The following is a 24,647-nucleotide window of genomic DNA, read 5'->3' on the forward strand; positions in this document are numbered from 1 at the left end:
AAAACAAGCAAGACAAAGTCAGTCGGTGAAGCATAAACAGTTGCATGTTAAATCAAGATGACACTCGGTAATTCAGAATCGGACCTTGTCTGGTTCGTAGGATTGGTCAAGTGGAGGGATTCTCCTGGCTCCTCTGGGGTTATCCTTGTTGCTAGTGATACTCCTCAACCACTTCTCCACCGTATCCTCGTCGACTTCTTCTGGTGCACCCGAGTGGAATCTTCAATGCCCGAATACATCCACATCGGATGGTCGCAGGCTTGAAGTGGCTGAATGCGTCGTCTGAGGAAGACTTCCAGCAGATCCATTCCAGTTACACCCTCACGGATGAGATAGACCACTCGCTCAACCAGCACTTTCACCTCCGCTTTCTCCCCTGGAGTCACTTTCAAGGCGGAGGGCTTCTCTACGCGAGCCATAGAAAAAGGAGGAAGTCCAGTCGACTGACCTGGAGTCGGCTGGTCTTTGCAGTAAAACCAGGTCGACTGCCATCCTTGTACTGACTCGGGAAGAGTTATGGCTGGGAAAGAGCTCTTACCCCTCATCTGAATCCCAAGACCCCCCACACATCTGGATCACCTGAGTCCTCTCGTCACTCGGGTTAGGCTTTTTGACCGACTGGGAGCGACACATGAAAATGTGCTTGAAGAGACCCCAGTGTGGTCGATAACCCAAGAAGTTTTCGCACAGAGACACGAAAGCAGCAAGATATATGATGGTGTTGGGGGAAAAGTGATGAAGTTGTGCTCCAAAGAAATTCAAGGAAGCCCGGAAAAAGGATGCGGAGGCAGAGAAAATCCACGGGCGATGTGAGTGGCAAGGAGGACGCACTCACCCTCCCGCGGTCGAGGTTCGGTCTCATCCTCTGGGAGCCGCGCCGATCCATGAGGAATCAGCCCCTCCTCCGCCAGATCGTCAAGGTCATCCTGACTGATCGTCGACCCGATCCATTCGCCCTGGATCCAGCCGCGCGGCAAACCGGACCGCGACGAGGATCTGCCCCGGCTGGACTTTTTCCCCTTCGCCTTCGCCGTCGCCTTCTTCGCGCGCTCGAGAGCCACTGTCTTTTCTTTCCCCATCGCGACAAACGGAGCTCAAGCGGAGCGGCGGCGCTAGAGGAGGAGCAGGCGCAGTGGGGAAAACTGAGAAGAGAAAACAAGAATGAGGACGCACTGTTCAAAAACCCCGGTCCGGCGCCTTATATGGGGTTGCTTCCGAGTGACTGACCTGTAGGCCCGGGCAATATTATCAAATCCCACAACAGTCGCGCGCGTGATACGTGGCAAAAAAGGCGGCACGGGAATCGAGACGGCCTTGCCTTATCCAGCTCGATTACTGCGGCCTCCTCCGCCCCGCGCGCTTCCCGAAATTCGAATCCCGCGAGATCCGCGGGCAGCAGAGCAACTTGTCAGACGGAAGATCCCCACCACATTAGCACTCGGACCTCTTCCAGCAAAAGTTCACTCGACAAAACCAGGAATGGATCAAGGCGACTGAAAAAGAAGTTGGTGTCACCACCTCGGTTCATTGATCCAAAACAAGACACACCCGAAGCGCGAAAAATGAGTCGGAAGTATTTTCAACTCCTTCTCCACTCAAACCCTGATCCATTCGGGGGCTAATGATGAGGACATGTACCTAGGGTAGGGTCGCAGGCCTGACCTAAATACCCTCCCCAAGGACATCACTCTAAAGCCAGAAGCATTCGAGGGGTACCATCACCCACTCGACCAGAAACATTTCCACTCGGAGGAATCAAGATCACTCGACCGTAACAAGAAACACTCGACGGACAGAAGACCTAAAGTCACTCTACACAGCAACGGTCGAGCATTAACTCCTAGACTTAATAGCCATTTATAACACTTTATTACGGACGTTACCAGTAACGCCCCCCTCTTGATGTACCTTAAATCCCTTGTAACGTGGGCTGGCCGGGGTCCTGGCGCACTCTATATAAGCCACCCCCTCCACATGCACAAGGGTTCGCACCCCCTGTAACAAACACGCATATAATCAAGTCGACCGCCTCTGGGCTCCGAGACGTAGGGATGTTACTTCCTCCAAGAAGGGCCTGATCTCGTAAAACTCGTGCGTACAACTTCTCCACAGCTAGGATCTTGCCTCTACATCCCTACCCCCCCCCATTCTACTGTCAGACTTAGAACCACGACACCGACTTACTCTTATTATTCGCCTTGCTATATGGGATGGTAAATCTGAGTGACTTACCCATAGTAGAGCGACGACGAATCAAAACCTTGTTTAAGCCTTTGAATGGTATGACAATTTTTCCCTTGTACAAGGCAGTTGTTGCCAATCGTAGGTCATACGGTGAGAGTGAAGCCCAGACCCGTTTTCTGCAGGGACCCAGTCAAACTGTTGATAACCACCATGAGATATCGATAATTGTTTAGTATTGGCGCCAGACCCGTCAAATAAGAAGACCCAGTCACAGAAGAACCGTACCAAGATGAAAGGACACAGAATTGAGGAAAAGGTTTATGCCACACTACCGGAAGAGTCAGAGTAGGAATTTTTCTTGAGGATCTCAGAAGATCGACACTGCTAACAATTAGGATGGATTATATGAGTTTTGGTGGAACCGTCACAATGTTTCTAAGGGTGGTAGCACCCCATACCCCCCTGTGACGATCGATGGATTTTGAGGAGACCCCCGAACCTAACCTACTTCTTGCTAGCATCTCTGAATCTCGAGGGCGAGATTCATTTTAAGGGTGGTAGGTTTGTAACATCCCAAAATTCTAAATTTTGGAATGTTATATTAAAAAAATTGATTGTTTGTTTGATTGTGGTGTGGTTGCCTGTGTGAAATTGATTGAAATTTGAAACTTTTCAAAAGTTGAATGAGAGGGAATGAAATGACTTTCCCAAACTTTCACTTTGCATTATGATCTCCATGAATTCAAATTCTTTCAAATACAAAACCCTAGAGAGAAGATGACATGACTTCTTCCATTTAAAATGGAAAGGGTTTTTGAAAATATTTGAACTTCATTTGGAAGTATTTCAAATTCAGAAAACTTTATGCAACTCAATGATTTTCATGAGAGAAGATAAAATGACTTCTTCAAATCGTATGAAATATGAGTTGGAAGTTTCAAAGAATCAAATTTAAAGTCCCTTTGAAATTATTTTCAATTTGGAGTTATTTGGTTTTATTCAAAGTATTTTTCTCCAAAAATAAAATATATGGAAAATTGGGTAAAATGATTCCCTACAATAGAAAAATGGAGAGAAATAAATTTGAAATCATTCTGGTATTTTAAAATATTTTATTTGGTTTTTAAATGAACCAGTAGCACTGTTTGCTTTATTTAAATTTTTGTGGATTTTATTTGATGCTAGAAAAATGTTCATGTTATAGAAAATCTTTTTCTGAAAGTTTTGATATATAATATGCCTATATATCATTTTTATTAGCTTGTTATTTATTTTATTATTGTTGTTTGTTTTTTAAGTCTCCGCCGACCTGGGCTGGCCCAGCTCAGCCAGGCCGCCGCCCAGCCGCCACCGCCCGCAACCGACTCCTGCCGGAGTCCGGCTGCCGCCCGCCGTCGGAACCGCCGAGTCCAGCTCGGACTCTGCCGCGCCGCCGCCTTGCCCCCTCCTCCAAGAAGCCCCCCGACCTCTTTATAAGCCGCGCCACCCGGCCCCTCTCCTCCACAAATCGCCGCCACCGCAGCCACCGCCTTCCGCCACCGACGTCGCCCCGCGCCGCCGCCGCTCACCGCGCCACCCCGCCGCCAGCGCCGTCGCTGGAGCCGCCGTCCCGCCTCACTGCTGTCGCCGTCCAATCCACAGCCACCGTCGGTTTTCTCCGACCGATCGCCGACCGATATAAACCGAACCGCCCGACCCGGTTTTTTTTCAGTTTTCTTTTTAGATCGGTTTTATTTTAGGTTAGTTTAATTAGAGATCGATCATTCGTTTAGATCTGTTAGTGAACGTTTTCGTTCATTAGTCTCTGTTAGCGGATGTTCGTTCATTAGATTTTTCTTTTTCAGTTTATTTTCGGCCAGGGACCTATCCGTAGTTATTTTCATCGCAGATTAGTCCCTGATCTTTAAACCCTCACTAGTTTTAGCTCGTTTGTCCAAATCCAACGAAACCAACGCCAAATTCTTCATTACTATCCCCTCTATTCAGATAATCAACTTGCACATGTTTTTGAAAATTTTAAAATTTTGTTTCAAATAGATTTGAATTTGAATTTCTTTTGATCGTAGTTTGAGTTTCGTAATCCCGATTTGATTGATTCTTTTTGCAAATCGAAGCTCTTCATTTGAAATTTCTCTTTAGCTCTTTTATTTTGGTTTTACCTTTGCATCTTATGCTTGAGTGCTTATGTGTGCTATTGTTTGTTCATGATAGAGTTTTCAAAGTGCGAAGCTTGCTACAAAAATCTCTAGGGTTTTCCGATCGTCAGCAAGGCAAGTTACACTTTGATCATATCCCTTTATTACCCAGTTTTTATGAATTAGTTTCAACCCTCAAACATTGCAAGAGTAGGATTGTGAAACATGTGGTTATGGTTAAGTAGTTGATGAGGTAGGAACCTATTATCCTTTTATCGACCCCGGGATATACGTTATGCTCATACCGCTTTGCTATGCTCGTAGACGGGGATTGGTATGTGAGATTCATGAAAGTTGCGAGAGTAATAACAAAGGGAAACTTAAGGTGGCCACTTTAATACACATCTGGGTGGATTGGTTGCGGGCACCTGGAGCAATCCAGTGATGTCCTAGGATATCCCAGAGTACCCGTGTGATCACCCTATGGAATGCCACCCAGGCTCAAATGGATCATAAGATTATTCATGCTAGAAACTTCTGTGTGCAGCCACAAGCCATTATGGGCTCTGGCATAGTTGAGTATGTTGTGTGACCTCTTTCAGTGGTAGGCTAGCAGATGTAGGGGAAAGTAGGTGGTACTGTCTACCCAGAGTAAAGAGTTAATGCTTCGGAAAGACTGTATCTCGATCATCCGTTTCTCAAACATCATGTAGTGCGAGAAATTCAACAGAGGAGATCGATTCTTGTGGAGACCCAGAGTAAAGAGTTAATAATTTGGGAATCTTGGGACTGAGTTGGAGGAACCTTCTCAATAATGGCATAAAGTTGGTAGTAAATAAAAACGTATTCCTTTGTTGTGGGAAAAATTGGCTTTATGCAAAATTAAACTTAGAGCCTCCACCAGCCAAATATGCATATACAGATAGATACTTTCATTATTACTCTATGGTGTGAAATTGCCAGTACATTCAACGTACTGACCTATATGGCTGCAACGTCTCATGTTGCAGGATCCTTACGACGAGTAAGTGATATGTTAGGGTTATGATGTCTACACACAACTTTGCCATTGGTGTTGTTGGGAACTCCACAGCTTTGTTGTTACTTTCGCTATATGGATTAAGGTAATAGTATTTACGTTACTTTATACATGTGATTTACCTCTGTTATAAATCCTCGAGTACTGTGTGTGTCAGCATACCGATCCAGGGATGACACTTAAGCACAGAGACTTCGATCCATTCGGGTCGGGTCGCTACAACAACATGTCGATTATCCTTGGTAGACCCTTCTTGAACACTGCAGGGACTGTTATTGATTGCAATAAAAGCAAGGTCACTTTTCATATCAATGGTAATGAGCATATGGTGCACTTTCCGAAGAAACAATTCCAAGTGAATGGTATTAATGCTATTGAAAAATCTCCGACAATCACTATTGGAAGTTTTCAACTACCTCTACCTACTGCTAAAAAGAAATATGAAATGCTTATTGTTGGGGATATTCACATCCCCGTTGAGGTAACTTAGTGATGTACGTAAGTTCTTCAGTTTCATGCTAATCGAAAGTGGTTGTTAATAAGACCTGATCAACCTTATTAATGCATCATTTTTTAGAGGTATGAAGTTGATGAATTTAGTAAGCACTACCTTCTGTCCCTATGTTTTGTTTTTTGTTTTTATTAGGTAAATAAAATAAAATGCCATGTTTTGTCTGTTTTTTGAATTTCCCATGCAATAAAAAAATGACCCAAAAATAAAATTTCTCGGAATGCTTTGAAAATTCAATACGATTTTTTCCTGAATATTTAAGAATTTCTGGTGTAAATAATATCAAAGGGAGGTGCACCAGGTGGGCACAGCCCACCTGGGCGCGCCAGGACCCTTGGGTGCGCCCTGGTGGGTTGTGGTCCCCATGTGGGCCACTCACTTATCCCTTCACACCACATCATCACTTACCTCCAGAAAAAATTCACCATTGCTCTCTCTCCCGTGTTCTTGCTCTCAACCCCGCGGATTTCGATCTCTTTGCTCGAAGCTCCATTTCCGAAACTGTTTCGGGGGATTGTTGCTTGGTATGTGACTCCACCGTTTGTCCAATTAGTTTTTGTTTTAGTGGTTTATATTTTGAATAAGTAGCCACTCTTGGTGCTACTGTAGATGAGCTTGCATGTTGAATTCTTAGAGTTCTAAGTAGTTTGAATGCTTGCTATGGCCTCTATGTATTCCTATGTGCAGTTGCTATCAATTATATGAAGTTTTGTTGATAAATTTTTGTCACCTAATTTTTTTTTAGAAAATTGTACGCGAACATGATGAACCTATTTGGAAGGAGTTCTTCGAGGAGGAGATCCTCGGGGGCATCTTCTAGTGACAATTCCGCTCGCCGGTTTTATGTTGAACCAAGTGAAAGTTCCATTCGAGACACAGCCACCAAAACATGCTTATGGCCATGCGATGATTATATGGTGCGTGTGGGCATTAAGGAGGAATTTGAGAAATATGTTCACAATGCTGGTCTTGGTCCCTACATTGCAGATAAGTGCAAACAACACCATACTCTCACTGAATCATTTGTCAAAGGATTTAAATTCCCTCCCCGTGAGTCTAGGGTGTCACTTAAACTTTATGAAAATCCATTTACCATTTCATTAGAGAATTTTCTCACCACTGCAAACTTCCATTCCGGGGTTCGCTTGACGAACCGCCAAGGGCTGAGTACCAATCATTCTTGACTAGTCTTTGCTACGGTGAGACGAGGGGAGTGACACAAGGTAGAATAAAGAGCATTCATTTTCCTGCAATTCGGTACTTTGCATTATTTAACGGGAAATGTATAGTAGGCAAGCAAGACTGTAGTACACTTTGTGCTCCAGACTTGAGCCTCATACACACCACTCTCACCGGTGAAAGGAGTTATAACCTTGGAGCGATTGTTGCATGCAGACTACAGCATAACGCTAATAGTGGCTATTTCTATGGTGGAATATATGCCACGCGTTTAGCACGAGGGCTGGGTGTTTCACCTTTGCTGTTTGACCCTATCCTACCCACACAGTATTTAGACTTTGATGCTTTGAAAAGTCATAAGATCCTCAAAGGAAAAATTCATAAGTTCACTTACAATCTGTTGTTTAACCAAACATCTGTTGTGCACACATATTTGCCTGGCCTGCTCTTTTTGACTATCACAGCAAGGGAAGATATTTTGTTCTTGAGAGCGAGGCCCAAGCTCACAACACGACGGTGGAGGCAGCATGGCAGGCCGAGGCATCCGCACCGAGAGCCTCCATGAGCTACCACGCCGACTACTATCCAGACTACCGACTGCTTACCAAGTTAGGCCAAAAGCCTAAGCTTGGGGGAGTACAGGTTTATCACCGACATTACATTCATGTTCACACATTTCATTCCAGTTGTCGGTATTCACACTTTTTCATTGTATTATCCATGCTTAAATTTATTTTCTTGCTTTCTTCTTGTGTGTTTGAAAAAATTAGAAAAACAAAAAAATTAGTTGTAGTTAGTTTACTTTCTATGCATGCTTAGTTGTAGTACTTAAAAGAAAACCCCAAAAGATTTCCTTGTTCTTCTTTTGCTTGTTGGGAGCTTTCCCGTGTAAATAGTTTTTCTCATTTTTTGTTTTCCCTTTTATTTGCTTGTTTGAGAAAATCAAAAACTCCAAAAATATTTCAGTGTGTTTCTCTCAACTTCTTTTCTTTTTATTTGAGTCATACGAAGGAGAAGACCACGATGAAAATGTTGAGTGGCTCTCCAAAAATATTTCAGTGTGTTTCTCTCAACTTCTTTTCTTTTTATTTGAGTCATACGAAGGAGAAGACCACGATGAAAATGTTGAGTGGCTCTCTGATAACCCACAAGTATAGGGGATCGCAACAGTTTTCAAGGGTAGAGTATTCAACCCAAATTTATTGATTCGACACAAGGGGAGCCAAAGAATATTCTCAAGTATTAGTAGTTGAGTTGTCAATTCAACCACACCTGGATAACTTAGTATCTGCAGCAAAGTATTTAGTAGCAAAGTAATATGGAAGTAACAGTAACGGTAGCAAAAGTAATATTTTTGGGTTTTGTAGTGATTGTAACAGCAGCAACGGAAAAGTAAATAAGCGAAGAACAATATGTGAAAAGCTCGTAGGCATTGGATCGGTGATGGAGAATTATGCCGGATGCGGTTCATCATGTAACAATCATAACATAGGGTGACACAGAACTAGCTCCAATTCATCATGTAATGTAGGCATGTATTCCGAATATAGTCATACGTGCTTATGGAAAAGAACTTGCATGACATCTTTTGGCCTACCCTCCCGTGGCAGCGGGGTCCTAATGGAAACTAAGGGATATTAAGGCCTCCTTTTAATAGAGTACCGGACCAAAGCATTAACACATAGTGAATACATGAACTCCTCAAACTACGGTCATCACCGGGAGTGGTCCCGATTATTGTCACTTCGGGGTTGCCGGATCATAACACATAGTAGGTGACTATATACTTGCAAGATAGGATCAAGAACTCACATATATTCATGAAAATATAATAGGTTCAGATCTGAAATCATGGCACTCGGGCCCTAGTGACAAGCATTAAGCATAGCAAAGTCATAGCAACATCAATCTCAGAACATAGTGGGTACTAGGGATCAAACCCTAACAAATCTAACTCGATTACATGATAAATCTCATCCAACCCATCACCGTCCAGCAAGCCTACGATGGAATTACTCACGCACGACGGTGAGCATCATGAAATTGGTGATGGAGGATGGTTGATGATGATGACGGCGACGGATTCCCCTCTCCGGAGCCCCGAACGGACTCCAGATCAGCCCTCCCAAGAGAGTTTAGGGCTTGGCGATGGCTCCGTATCGTAAAACGCGATGAATCTTTCTCTGATTTTTTCTCCCCGAACACGAGTATATAGAGTTGAAGTTGAGGTCGGTGGAGCTCCAGGGGGCCCACGAGGCAGGGGGCGCGCCCAGGGGGGCAAGCACGCCCCCACCCTCGTGGAAAGGGTGTGGGCCCCCTGGCCTTGATTCTTTTGCCAGTATTTTTTTTATTTCCAAAAATAATCTCCGTGGAGTTTCAGGTCATTCCGAGAACTTTTGTTTCTGCACATAAATAACACCATGGCAATTCTGCTGAAGACAGCGTCAGTCCGGGTTAGTTCCATTCAAATCATGCAAGTTAGAGTCCAAAACAAGGGCAAAAGTGTTTGGAAAAGTAGATACGACGGAGACATATCAACTCCCCCAAGCTTAAACCTTTGCTTGTCCTCAAGCAATTCAGTTGATAAACTAAAAGTGATAAAGGAAAACTTTAACAAACTCTGTTTGCTCTTGTTGTTGTAAATATGTAAAGCCGGCATTCAAGTTTTCAGCAAAGATTATGAACTAACCATATTCACAATAACACTTAGGTCTCATGTTTACTCATGTCAATGGCATAATCAACTAGCGAGCAATAATAATAAATCTCGAATGACAACACTTTCTCAAAACAATCATGATATGATATAACAAGATGGTATCTCGCTAGCCCTTTCCGAGACCGCAAAACATAAATGCAGAGCACCTTTAAAGATCAAGGACTGCCTAAACATTGTAATTCATGGTAAAAGAGATCCAGTCATAGTCATACCCAATATAAACTAATAGTAATGGATGCAAATGACAGCGGTGCTCTCCAGCTGGTGCTTTTTAATAAGAGGGTGATGACTCAACATAAAAGTAAATAGATAGGCCCTTCGCAGAGGGAAGCAGGGATTTGTAGAGGTGCCAGAGCTCGATTTTGAAATAGAGATAAATAATATTTTGAGCGGTATACTTTCATTGTCAACATAACAACCAAGAGATGGCGATATCTTCCATGCTACACACATTATAGGCGGTTCCCAAACAGAATGGTAAAGTTTATACTCCCCCTCCACCAACAAGCATCAATCCATGGCTTGCTCGAAACAACGAGTGCCTCCAACTAACAACAGTCCCGAGGGAGTTTTGTTTGCAATTATTTCGATTTGGTTTGCATAAAGCATGGGACTCGGCCTCCCGTTGACCAGCCATTTTCTCGTGAGTGAGGAGCAGAGTCCACTCCTCTTGAGAATAACCCGCCTAGCATGGAAGATACGGACAGCCCTAGTTGATACATGAGCTATTCGAGCATACAAAACAGAATTTCATTTGAAGGTTTAGAGTTTGGCACATACAAATTTACTTGGAACGGCAGGCGGATACCGCATATAGGAAGGTATAGTGGACTCATATGGAATAACTTTGGGGTTTAAGGAATTGGATGCACAAGCAGTATTCCCGCTTAGTACAAGTGAAGGCTAGCAAAAGACTGGGAAGCGACCAACTAGAGAGCGACAACAGTCATGAACATCCATTAAAATTAATAAACATTGAGTGCAAGCATGAGTAGGATATAATCCACCATGAACATAAATATCATGAAGGCTATGTCGATTTGTTTCAACTACATGCGTGAACATGTGCCAAGTCAAGTCACTGGAATCATTCAAAGGAGGATACCACCCTATCATACCACATCACAACCATTTTGATAGCATGTTGGCACGCAAGGTAAACCATTATAAGCTCCTAGCTAATTAAGCATGGCATAAGTAACTATAATCTCTAATTGTCATTGCAAACATGTTTATTCATAATAGGCTGAATCAGGAACGATGAACTAATCATATTTACAAAAACAAGAGAGGTCGAGTTCATACCAGCTTTTCTCATCTCAATCAATTCATCATATATCGTCATAATTGCCTTTCACTTGCATGACCGAATGATGTGAATAATAATAATAGTGCACGTGCATTGGACTAAGCTAGAATCTGCAAGCATTCAATAAACAGGAGAAGACAAGGCAATATGGGCTCTTGGTTAAATCAACAATAATGCATATAAGAGCCACTTCAACAATTTAATCATGGTCTTCTCCTATCGACCCCCAAAGAAAAGAAATAAAAACTATTTACACAGGAAAGCTCCCAACAAGCAAAAGAAGAACAGGAAATCTTTTTGGGTTTTTCTTTTTAATTACTACTACTACAACAAGAAAAGTAAACTAGCTAAAAGCTACTACTAATTTTTTTTCTTAAGGTTTATCAAACACACAAGAAGAAAGCATAAAAAGGAAAATAATCTAGCATGGATAGTACAATGAAAAAGTATGAGCACCGACATCTAGCAATGAGTGTGTGAACATAAATGTAATGTCGGTGAGAAATATGTACTCCCCCAAGCTTAGGCTTTTGGCCTAAGTTGGTCTATTTCCACGGCTGGCCTCGCGGATATCCAAAGTTACAGTTGGGGTCGTATTGTGAAGAAGCCTCGGATTGCCACTGGTTGGCAATAGCCTCCGGATCCCACTGGTAATTAGACTGACGTGGAGGATCAAATTGTGGTTCCAGCTCTGGCTCTGTAGGGTTCCGGTAAGCCTGGATGGTCGTCAACGGAACGAGATACTGGCCTGCAGATAAATCAAACAAGGAAGGAGCGGGCAAGGTAATAGTCTCAGGGTGATTCTTATCAAATAACATTTTGTATTTAAGCGCCCTTTCCCTATTCTTAACAATAAAATCATGCGCTACCATACTCTTATAGTCTAGAAAAATAGTAGGCAACAATTTTTCTTCTTTCTCATAGTGCCTAATAGGTATGTTATAGTATGCAGCGAGGCGCGAGGCGAAGATGCCTCCCAAGATGGGACCCTTAGTACGGTTAAGATTTAACCGCTTTGCAACAATAGCGCCCATACTAAATGTGTCATCACGAAACAAGGCATGGCACAAAATAATAATATCAGGGACACTCAGGTTTCCACAGTTTCCGCGACCAATTAAGCACCTACTAGCAAATATAGCAAAGTAGCGTAGAACAGGCAAGTGTATGCTAGTGATTCATGCGTCGGAAACCTTCCTCGTTTCCCGTACAACAATTGTATCAATAAACCCCTCCACATCGTTACTATGTGGTTCCTCTATGAAACCCAGAAAAGGTAACTTGCACACCCCACAGAATTCACGAAGGGTCATCTCCTTATACTCATCATATAAATAAAAATCCACCATAGGTGGTGACTTCCTAGAAGAAATGAAAGTTTTGCACAAAGGTATTGGTGAGTAAGAGATACTGTTTGCGTTGGTCCCGGAGGAAGTCGGTGAGGCCTGCATTCTCAGCCAACTCATAAAAATCATCATAAATCCCGGCTGCTCTCAAGAAATCATCACAAGGCCATTCACACGGCCGAACCTCCGTGGTGCAAGGCAGATTATATTTGGGCCTCTCCGCTTCTTCACTTTGCTTATCCTTCGAGCTTCGGCTCGAAGAGCCCCTCAAAAATCTCTTCATCATTTTCTGAAAATTTCTGAAATTTTTAGTAACTTCAAATAAAAGTGAACCAAGCTCAACAAAATTGATAGCAACTACTCCTACAAGTGCCTAGAGCCTATATCATGAATTAGGACTACTTGGAACCATATAAATTTGACATGCAAGCTCAAGAACATGGTCACCTAGACAGCACAAATTTGCAATGAATAAAGCACTAGAACAAAAACTAATTGGACCATTGGAGGAGTTACATACCAAGGAAAAATCCCCCAAAGCAGTTTTGTGAGAGGTGCTTTGAGCAAGGAGATCGAAAATCGCAGCAAAATGAGCTAGAACTCGTGCTTGAGCTGGATGGTGATTTTTTTGGGAGGAATAAGAAGTGTGCAGGTGCAGGAATAAGTGGAGGGGAGCCACCATGGGCCCACGAGGCAGGGGCGCGCCCAGGGGGGTGGGCGCGCCCTGGACCCTCGTGCCCAGGTGCTTGCTCCCCTGCTGTGTTCTCAGTGCCAAATATTCTCAAATATTCCAGAAAAAAACATATTAAATTGGCAGGGCATTTGGAGAACTTTTATTTTCGGGGTATTTTTATATTGCATGGATAAATCAGAAAAATGACAGAAAATACTATTTTTACTTTATTTCAACTAAATAACAGAAGGTAAAAGGAGGGTACAGAAGGTTGTGCTTTCTAACTTCATCCATCTCATGCTCATCAAAAGGAATCCACTAACAAGGTTGATCAAGTCTTGTTAACGAACTCATTCCAAATAACATGGAACCGGAGAAATTTTGATAACACTATGTTACCTCAATGGGGATATGCACATCCCCAATAATAAGAATATCATATTTCTTCTTGGCAGTAGGAAGAGGAAATTCAAAACTTCAAAAATAATCGATGGAATTTTTCCAATAGATTTGATACTGTGGACTTGAGGTTGTGTCCTCGGAAAGTGTACCGTATGCTCTTTACCATTAACATGAAAGTGACATTGCCTTTGTTGCAATCAATAATAGCCCCTGCAGTATTCAGAAAGGGTCTTCCAAGAATAATAGACATACTATCGTCCTCGGGAATATCAAGAATAACAAAGTCCGTTAAAATAGTAACGTTTGCAACCACAACAGGAACATCCTCACAAATACCGACAGGTATAGCAGTTGATTTATCAGCCATTTGCAAAGATATTTCAGTAGGTGTCAACTTATTCAAATCAAGCCTACGATACAAAGAGAGGGGCATAACACTAACACCGGCTCCAAGATCACATAAAGCAGTTCTAACATAATTTCTTTTAGTGGAGCATGGTATAGTAGGTACCCCTGGATCTCCAAGTTTCTTTGGTATTCCACCCTTAAAAGTATAATTAGCAAGCATGGTGGAAATTTTAGCTTCCGGTATCTTTCTTTTACTAGTAACAATTTCTTTCATGTACTTAGCATAAGGATTCATTTTGAGCATATCAGTTAATCGCATACGCAAGAAGATAGGTCTAATCATTTCAGCAAAGTGTTCAAAATCCTCATCATCCTTTTTCTTGGATGGTTTGGGAGGAAAAGGTATGGGTTTCTGAACCCATGGCTCTCTTTCTTTACCGTGCTTCCTAGCGACAAAGTCTCTCTTATCATAACGTTGATTATTTGATTGTGGGTTATCAAGATCAACAGCAGGTTCAGTCTCTACGTCATTATCATTTCTAGGTTGAGCATCAACATGAACATCCTCATTAACATTATCACTAGGTTCATGTTCATTACCAGATTGTGTTTCAGCATCAGAAATAGAAATATCATTCGGATTCTCAGGTATTTCAGCAACAGGTTCACTAGAAGCATGCAAAGTCCTATCATTTTTCTTTTTCTTATTTTTAGAAGGACTAGGTGCATCTAAATTAGTTCTTTGAGAATCCTGCTCAATTCTCTTAGGATGGCCTTCAGGATACAAAGGTTCCTGAGTCATCTTACCAGTTCTAGTAGCCACTCTAACAGCATAATCATTATTCTTACTATTCAATTCATTGAGCAAATCATTCTGAGCTTTAAGTACTTGTTCTACTTGAGTGGTAACCATAGAAGCATGTTTACTAATGAGTTTAAGTTCACCTTTAACTCTAGACATATAATCACCCAAGTGTTCAATCATATAAGCATTTTGTTTTAATTGTCTACCAAAATAAGCATTAAAGTCTTCTTGCTTAACCATAAAGTTATCAAACTCATCCAAACATTGGCTAGCAAACTTAGTAGGAGGGATTTCAGCTTTATCATATCTATAGAGATAATTTACCTTTACTACCTGTGTCGGATTATCAAGACCATGAGTTTCTCCAATAGGTAATGGATTAAGATCATATATTTCTTCAACGTGCGATAAATTAAGACCATGTATTTCTTCAATAGGAGGTAAATTCTTAACATCTTCAGCTTTAATACCCTTTTCTTTCATAGATTTCTTTGCCTCTTGCATATCTTCAGGACTGAGAAATAGAACACCCCTTTTCTTTGGAGTTGGCTTAGGAGTTGGTTCAGGAAGTGTCCAATTATTTTCATTGGTCAACATATTATTCAATAGAATTTCAGCTTCATCTGGAGTTCTTTCCCTGAAAACAGGACCAGCACAACTATCCAGGTGGTCTCTGGAAGCATCGGTTAGTCCATTATAAAAGATATCAAGTATTTCATTTTTCTTGAGAGGATGATCAAGCAAAGCATTAAGTAATTGGAGAAGCCTCCCCCAAGCTTGTGGGAGACTCTCTTCTTCAATTTGCACAAAATTATATATTTCCCTCAAAGCATCTTGTTTCTTATGAGCAGGGAAATATTTAGCAGAGAAGTAATAAATCATATCCTGGGGACTACGCACACAACCAGGATCAAGAGAATTAACCATATCTTAGCACCCCCCTTTAATGAGAACGGAAATATTTTAAGGATATAAAAGTAGCGAGTTCTCTCATCATTAGTGAACAGGGTGGCTATATCATTTAATTTAGTAAGATGTGCCACAACAGTTTCAGATTCATAGCCATAAAAAGAATCAGATTCAACCAAAGTAATTATATCAGGATCAACAGAGAATTCATAATCCTTATTAGTAACAAAGATAGGTGAAGTAGCATAAGCAGGATCATATTTCATTCCAACATTCAGAATTTTTTGTTTAAGCTTAGCTAATAATTTCTTAAGATCACTTCTATCATTGCAAGAAAGAAAGTCTCTAGCAGTTTCTTCATCCATAGCATAGCCCTCTGGCACAACAGGCAATTCATATTTAGGGGGAGAGTCTTCATCATCACTTTCATCAATATTATCAGTTTCAATAATTTCATTCTCTCTAGCCCTAGAAAGTTGTTCATCAAGAAATTCACCAAGTGGCACAGTAGTATCAAGCATAGAAGTAGTTTCATCATAAGTATCATGCATAGCAGAAGTGGCATCATCAATAACATGCGACATATAGGAATTAATAGCAGAAGCAGGTTTAGGTGTCGCAAGCTTACTCAAAACAGAAGGTGAATCAAGTGTAGAGCTAGATGGCAGTTCCTTACCTCCCCTCGTAGTTGAGGGATAAATTCTTGTTTCTCGTCTTTCAAGTTCTTCATAATGACCAGCAGATATAAATCCCAAGTGACTCAAAGAATAGAGCTATGCTCCCCGGCAACGGCGCCAGAAATAGTCTTGATAACCCACAAGTATAGGGGATCGCAACAGTTTTCGAGGGTAGAGTATTCAACCCAAATTTATTGATTCGGCACAAGGGGAGCCAAAGAATATTCTCAAGTATTAGCAGTTGAGTTGTCAATTCAACCACACCTGGATAACTTAGTATCTGCAGCAAAGTATTTAGTAGCAAAGTAATATGGAAGTAACAGTAACGGTAGCAAAAGTAATATTTTTGGGTTTTGTAGTGATTGTAACAGCAGCAACGGAGAAGTAAATAAGCGAAGAACAATATGTGAAAAGCTCGTAGGCATTGGATCGGTGATGGAGAATTATGCCGGATGCGGTTCATCATGTAACAATCATAACATAGGGTGACACAGAACTAGCTCCAATTCATCATGTAATGTAGGCATGTATTCCGAATATAGTCATACGTGCTTATGGAAAAGAACTTGCATGACATCTTTTGGCCTACCCTCCCGTGGCAGCGGGGTCCTAATGGAAACTAAGGGATATTAAGGCCTCCTTTTAATAGAGTACCGGACCAAAGCATTAACACATAGTGAATACATGAACTCCTCAAACTACGGTCATCACCGGGAGTGGTCCCGATTATTGTCACTTCGGGGTTGCCGGATCATAACACATAGTAGGTGACTATAGACTTGCAAGATAGGATCAAGAACTCACATATATTCATGAAAACATAATAGGTTCAGATCTGAAATCATGCACTTGGGCCCTAGTGACAAGCATTAAGCATAGCAAAGTCATAGCAACATCAATCTCAGAACATAGTGGGTACTAGGGATCAAACCCTAACAAATCTAACTCGATTACATGATAAATCTCATCCAACCCATCATCGTCCAGCAAGCCTACGATGGAATTACTCACGCACGGCGGTGAGCATCATGAAATTGGTGATGGAGGATGGTTGATGATGACGACGGCGACGGATTCCCCTCTCCGGAGCCCCGAACGGACTCCAGATCAGCCCTCCCGAGATAGTTTAGGGCTTGGCAGCGGCTCTGTATCGTAAAACGTGATGAATCTTTCTCTCTGATTTTTTTCTCCCCGAACACGAATATATAGAGTTGGAGTTGAGGTCGGTGGAGCTCCAGGGGGCCCATGAGGCAGGGGGCGCGCCCAGGGGTGGCAAGCACGCCCCTACCCTCGTGGAAAGGGTGTGGGCCCCCTGGCCTTGATTCTTTCGCCAGTATTTTTTATTTCCAAAAATAATCTCCGTGGAGTTTCAAGTCATTCCGAGAACTTTTGTTTCTGCACATAAATAACACCATGGCAATTCTGCTGAAGACAGCGTCAGTTCGGGTTAGTTCCATTCAAATCATGCAAGTTAGAGTCCAAAACAAGGGCAAAAGTGTTTGGAAAAGTAGATACGACGGAGACGTATCACTCTCATATGAATAATTGTTGATCTAATAAAGAGCCCATTTTACCTTGTCTTCTCATGTTGAATAAAATGTTTGCAGATTCTAGCTTAGTCCACAACACTCTTGCATTGTTATTATTTTCACATCGTTCGGTCGTGCAAGTGAAAGACAATAATGACGATATTCGATGAACTGGCCGTGGCAGAGAGAAACGGGTATGAACTCGACTTGTTCTGTTTGTGTAAATATGTTTAACCTAGTATCCATGATTCAGCCCATTATGATTAAACATGTTTGGAATGACAATTAGATATTATAGTTTCTCATGCCATGCATAAGTAGATGGTAGTGGATAATGATTTATCTTGGATATCAACATTGCGTTAAAATGATTGTGATGTAGTATGGTGATATGGTATCCTCCTCTGAATGTTCGAGTGGCTTGACTAGGCACATGTTCATGCATGTAGTTGAATCAAAACCAACATAGCCTCTATGATATTTATGTTCATGGTGTTCATATCCTACTCATGCTAGTGTCCAATGTTACTTATGCATAATGCATGTTCATGACCGTTGTTGTTCTCTAGCTGGCCGCTTCTCAATCTATTTGCTAGCCTTCGCCTGTACTAAGTGGGAATTCTGCTTGTACATCAAAAACCTTGAACCCAAGTTATTCCAGATGAGTCCATCATACCTAACTATATGCGGTATTACCCTGCCGTCCTAAGTAAATTTGCATGTGCCACCTCTAAAAACTTCTAATAAATATCCTTTTTGTGTGCCTGGATCATTCATGGAACGACAGGAGGTGGTCGGTATCTTCCATGCTAAGCGGGTTATTCTCAGGTCGAGTGTTTATTCACTCACCATCGCACGAGAAACGGGCGGTAATAGGGATGCCCAGTCCCAAACTGCAAACAGGAAAAGCTTACAAATAATCAAACAAAAACTCCCAATGGAGTCAAAACCTTTACTTTTATCACTTGGGAACCACCACTAGCATGCTTAGCATGGAAGATATTGATAGCTGATAGTCGTGAAGTAAATGAGAAGGGTGCATGTCTCAAAATATCATTTACCTCTGTTTTAAAAACTTGAGCTCTGGCACCTCTGCAAATCACCGCTTCCCTTTGCGAAGGGACTATCTATTTACTTTTGTTGTGTCATCACCTTCTAAAATAAGTGCCAGAACCTGAGAGCATTATTGTCATGCTGATGTATTGTGTGTAGCTAATGTTGGGTGCATCATGACTGGATGTTTTCTACCATGAATTACAATGTTTAGTCGCTGCTTGAACTTTGGAGGTGCTCTGCATTTATGTTTTGCGGTCTCAGAAAGGGCTAACGAGATACCACTATTGTCATATTATATCATGGTTGTTTTGATAACGTGTTGCCGTTTGAGATATCTTATTATTGCTCGTGAGCTGATTATGTTAATGATATGAGTCAATATAATCTTTAAGAGTTATTGTCGGCATGGTTAGTTATAATGTTGGCTGAAAACCTGGGTGCTGTTTAAGCTTATTTATGCAAACAAGAGCAAAAGAGTTCGTAATAGTTTTTCTTTTTCACTTCAAGTTTATCAACTAAATTGCTTGAGGACAAGCAAAGGTTTAAGCTTGGGGGAGTTGATACGTCTCCAACGTATCTACTTTTCCTAACGCTTTTCCTCTTGTGTGAACTCTAATTTGCATGATTTGAATGAAACTAATCCCGGACTGACGCTGTTTTCAGCAGAACTACCATGGTGTTGTTTTTGTGCAGAAATAAAAGTTCTCGGAATGGAACAAAACTTTGCGAGGATTTTTAATAAAATAAAAGAGAATTTCTGGAGCCAAGAGCCACCAGAGGGGGCACCTGGGTGGGCACAACCCACCAGGGCGCGCCTGCCCTCCCAGGCGCGCCCAGGTGGGTTGTCCCCACCTGGTGGCCCCGCAGACCCTGAAACTGACGCTATAAAATCCTATTTTTCTAGAAAAAAAATCAGGGAGAAAGAATTATCATGATCCACAAGACGGAGCTGCCGTCACCTCCTGTTCTTCATCGGGAGGCCAGATCGAGAGGCTTGATCCCTAGTATCCACTATGTTCTGAGATTGATGTTGCTATGACTTTGGCATGCTTAATGCTTGTCACTTTGGGCCCAGGTGCCATGAATTCAGATCTGAACCGTTTATGTTATCACAATTATATCCATGTTCTAGATCCGATCTTGCAAGTTATAGTCACCTACTACGTGTTATGATCCGGCAACCCCGGAGTGACAATAGTCGGTACCACTCCCGGTGATGACCGTACTTTGAGGAGTTCATGTATTCATCATGTGTTAATGCTTTGTTCCGGTTCTCTATTAAAAGGAGGCCTTAATATCCCTTAGTTTCCAATATGGACCCTGCTGCCACGGGAGGGTGGGACAAAAGATGCCATGCAACTTCTATCCATGAGCACGTATGACTATTACAGAATACATGCCTGCATTATGTTTATGAAGTGGAGCTAGTGCCGTATTGCCCTAGGTTATGACTGTTACATGATGAATATCATCCAACAAATTACCGATCCGATGCCTACGAATTTATCTCATATTGTTCTTGCTAAGTTACTATTGCTATCATTACTGTTGCACTTGTTATAAAATTACTGCTATCACTGTTACTGTTACCATTACTACTGTCACTATTATCAAAACTATCATAATACTTTGCTACTGATCACTTTGTTGTAGATAATTAATCTCCGGGTGTGGTTGAATTGACAACTCAGCTGCTAATACCTTGAAATATTCTTTGGCTCCCCTTGTGTCGAATCTATAAATTTGGGTTGAATACTCTACCCTCGAAAACTGGTTTGATCCCCTATACTTGTGGGTTATCAACCATGTCTTTATGATGACGATCATATTGACTCTTTTGTCGTGACTGAGCAGTCTTGAGATTCTTGCGAATGACGCGGACTTGTTCTTCAGCATGTTGGATAATATCCGGACCAAAGAGTGGACGTTCCCCAGTTTTTGACCTGTTTAGAGGGGTTCGGCACTTTCGTCCATATAACAGTTCGAAGGGGGGCCATCTTCAGACTAGCTTGAAAGCTATTGTTGTAAGATAACTCAGCATGCGGGAGGGATTCCTCCCATTTCTTGCCAAAGGAAATGACACAAGCTCGAAGCATGTCTTCAAGAACTTGGTTGACTCGTTCAACTTGTCCTTGTGACTGAGGGTGAAAAGCAGTGCTGAAAGACAGATGAGTTCCCATAGCTTCCTGGAAACTTGCCCATAATCTTGAAGTGAATAAGCTGCCATGGTCTGAGCTAATTACTAGTGGAATACCGTGAAGTGAAACAATTCTGGACATACAGAGGGTTGCCAGCTGACTAGCAGTTATGGTTTCTTTGACAGCCAGAAAGTGTGCAACTTTAAAAAGCCGGTCAATGGCGAAAAGAATAACATCATTACCTTTCTGTGATTTGGGGAATCCAGTGACGAAGTCCATTTCAACATGGTCCCATTTCCATTCAGGTATAGAGATAGGTTGCAAAGTTCCAACAGACCTTTGATGTTCTGGTTTGATACAACGGCAAACGTCACATTCAGTAACATAGCGAGCAATGTCTTGCTTCATGTTTGACCACCAGAATCTTTGATGAATGTCTTGGTACATCTTGGTGCTACCGGGATGAATAGACAACGGAGTGTCATGAGCTTCTTCCATAACCTCCTTAGTCATATCCAGATTTTTCTCCTTATACGGCACCACTAGGCGGCCTTTGAAGTACAAAGTGCCATCATCAGCCACAGTGAAGAATGAGGGCTTTCCCTCTGCGAGATAGCGTTTAATCCTCTCGACTTCATTGTCAGCCTTTTGAAGCCATTTGATGGTGTCCACGAGATCTGGTTTAGCAACCAGGGTATAGAGAGAACCCTGGGGAACAACATGGAGGTTCATCTTGCGGAACTCTGGAGGAGGGGGAGCGAGTGCACCAGGTGGAACAATATGGAGGTTCAACTTTCTAAATTCTTCAACAAGCGAGGGTTGAACTTTGCGAACCTCGAGATGGTTGCAATATGACTTGCGGCTCAAAGCATCAGCCATTACATTAGCCTTGCCTGGGGTATAGGAAATACCAAAATCAAAGTCTGCTACGGTCTCCATCCATCTCTGCTGATGGAGGTTCAAATCTGGCTGAGTAAACAGGTACTTCAGACTTTGGTGGTCGGTGAAGATCTCGCAATGATTACCAAGAAGGTAATGTCGCCACTGTTTCAGTGCATGTATGACAGCAGCAAGCTCGAGGTCATGATTTGGGTAGTTCTCTTCGTGAGGGTGCAATTGATGAGAGGCATAAGCAATCACTCTACGATCTTGCATTAGGACATCGCCTAATCCTTGACGTGAAGCATCGCAGTAAATGACGAAGTCCTTCTTAGTATCAGGTGGAGCAAGCACTGGGGCAGAAGTCAGCTTGTCTTTGAGTGCCTGGAAACTTTCCTGACACTTTTCTGTCCAATCGAACTTGACGCCCAGACCAGTCAGGGGCTTTGCAATCTTGGAGAAGTTCTCGACAAATCGACGGGAATAGCTGGCGAGTCCAAGAAAATTTCTGACTTGCTTGGCATTCTTCGGAGGAGTCCAATCGAGAATAGCCTGAACTCGCTCGGGGTTGACGGAAATACCATCCTTGGAGATGACATGCCCAAGATGGGTCACTTCGGGAAGCCAAAATTCACACTTAGAATACTTTGCATAGAGTTGATGTTCTCGAAGCTTTTCCAGCACAAGGTGAAGGTGTTCAGCATGTTCTTCCTTATTCTTGGAGTATACAAGGATATCATCCAGATAAACCACGACAAACTTATCGAGGTATTCCATGAATATATAGTTCATCAAACGAGAGAACGTCGCTGGAGCATTGGTTAAACTGAAAGACATAACGGTGTACTCGTATGAACCATAGCGAGTAATGAATGCGGTCTTGGGAATATCCTCTTCACGAACCCGGATCTGGTGGTAACCCAACCTCAAATCAAGTTTAGAGAATACTGAGGAACCAGCAAGTTGATCATACAGATCGTTGATTCTGGGAAGCGGATACTTGTTCTGAATTGTTGCTTGGTTGATAGGACGGTAATCTTGGACCAAACGATCTGTACCATCCTTCTTCTTGACAAAGAGAGAAGGTGCTCCCCAAGCAGATGAACTAGGACGAATGAATCCCTTGCAAAGGGATTTGTCAATTTCCTCCTTAAGTTCAAGGAGCTCAAGTGGCGGCATCTTGTATGGCCACTTGGCAATAGGAGTAGTGCCCGGCTTCAAGTCTATGATGAATTCAACAGCTCTAGCAGGGGGTATTCCTGGAAGTTCTTCTGGAAAGGCATCTTCGAAATCACGAACGACTGGAATGTTCTCTATTCTCTCAAGAGGTGAAGCATTCAATGCATTCAGAACATATATTTGATTCTCGGCATCCTGAGCTGCTCGGGCTGAGTATTGGACTGTCTGGGCAGAAGGGTGAGTAAGCTGGACTGCATTGGTAGCACAGTCAATCAAAGCATTATGGGCTGTCAACCAATCCATACCAAGAATGATGTGTATGTTGGAAGGTCCGAGTACAATGAGAGAAGCCAGAAAAAGTAGTCCTCCAATCTCGATTTGGTTGCGTGGGCTTACCATTGTGGTTTGCTACTTGGACCCCGGGGATTGAACTGTTAGAGGAGTGGGCAATTTTTCTAGGTATAACTCATGTAACTGAGCAAATTGTTGGGACACAAAAGCATGTTATGCTCCTGAATCAAAGAGAACATAAGCTGGCACTGAATTAACACTAAGGGTACCCATCACGATTTTTGGGGACTCACGAGCTTCTTCAATTTTGACATGGGTGACTTGACCACCACTCATAGCAGGCAGTCTGGCACTACAATTTCTGATAGGGTGGTTTCGACGGCCCTTACCATGGCCAACAAGAGGATGTGAAGCATTTTGGGGTCGACCCTGGCGGTAGTTGAGAGCAAGGTGCCCTGGCTGTCCGCACTTGCAGCATAAACCATCATTATGGGGGAGCTACAGCATTGGACTGTCCACCCTAAATCGTTAGTTGTCTCGGTGGCGGAGGCAGACAAGGTGCAACATAAGACGACCTTAGTGTTGGAGCAGGTCGGTGATGAACATTGTGTGGGATCCAGATTCTATGTTTCTGAGCAGGCTGACTCGAGGATGGGCCAACATCTCGAGTTTGCTTGAGCGACTCCTGATACTCAGTCAGACCAGTTTCAGTTTAGAAAGCTTGGCTGACAAGCGTCGCAAAGTCTACGCAATCATGAGCAACAAGTGCGAGCTTTATATCGGGACGCAATCCTTCACGGAATTTCTCCTGCTTGCGAGCGTCAGTGCAGACGTCATCCGTAGCATAGCAAGATAATTCAAGGAATTTCCGCCGGTATTCATCCATAGTCATTGTGCCCTATGAGAGTTTGCGAAACTCCTTCTTCTTCTGGTCCATCAGACCTTGAGGAATGTGCTGTGCACGGAAGGCTAACTGAAATTCTTGCCAAGTGGTTACATTCTCCGTAGGCAGCATACCCCTGTGGCTTTCCCACCATTGAGCAGCTAGACCCTTCAAGTGGAATGTCGCAAAGGTGACGTAACTGGCAGGGGCAACATTAGCTGACTCCATCTCAAACAGGATGTCACGAAGCCAATCATCAGCATCCATAGGGTTGGTGGAGTTGCGAAAAATGGACGGGTTGAGGTGCACAAATTCTGGCAGTGTTATTGGGGCAGGTTGTTGATGAGCATTCTGGTTTAGAAACTGAGCCATTACTCCAGTCATAAACTGACGATTCAGCTCAAACTGTTGCATCATTGCGGCAATATAAGGTGGAGGTGGAGGATCGTCAGCCAT

The 24,647-nt window shown here is 42.6% G+C and overlaps 1 protein-coding gene across 1 annotated transcript; it reads right to left on the bottom strand.

The window, feature by feature from the left end:
- Positions 1 to 1,112: 1,112 nt before the first annotated feature.
- On the bottom strand, positions 1,113 to 24,647 carry LOC141021903 (uncharacterized). The gene is made up of 3 exons (XM_073497757.1): positions 24,251 to 24,647; positions 22,787 to 23,268; positions 1,113 to 1,142 (listed from the first exon to the last, which is right to left on the bottom strand). The coding sequence occupies exons 1-3, from the start codon at positions 24,645 to 24,647 to the stop codon at positions 1,113 to 1,115; spliced, it is 909 nt and encodes a 302-aa protein (XP_073353858.1).

Source organism: Aegilops tauschii, chromosome 4 (genome assembly GCF_002575655.3).
Source record: "Aegilops tauschii subsp. strangulata cultivar AL8/78 chromosome 4, Aet v6.0, whole genome shotgun sequence".
Classification (NCBI taxonomy): Eukaryota; Viridiplantae; Streptophyta; class Magnoliopsida; order Poales; family Poaceae; genus Aegilops; species Aegilops tauschii.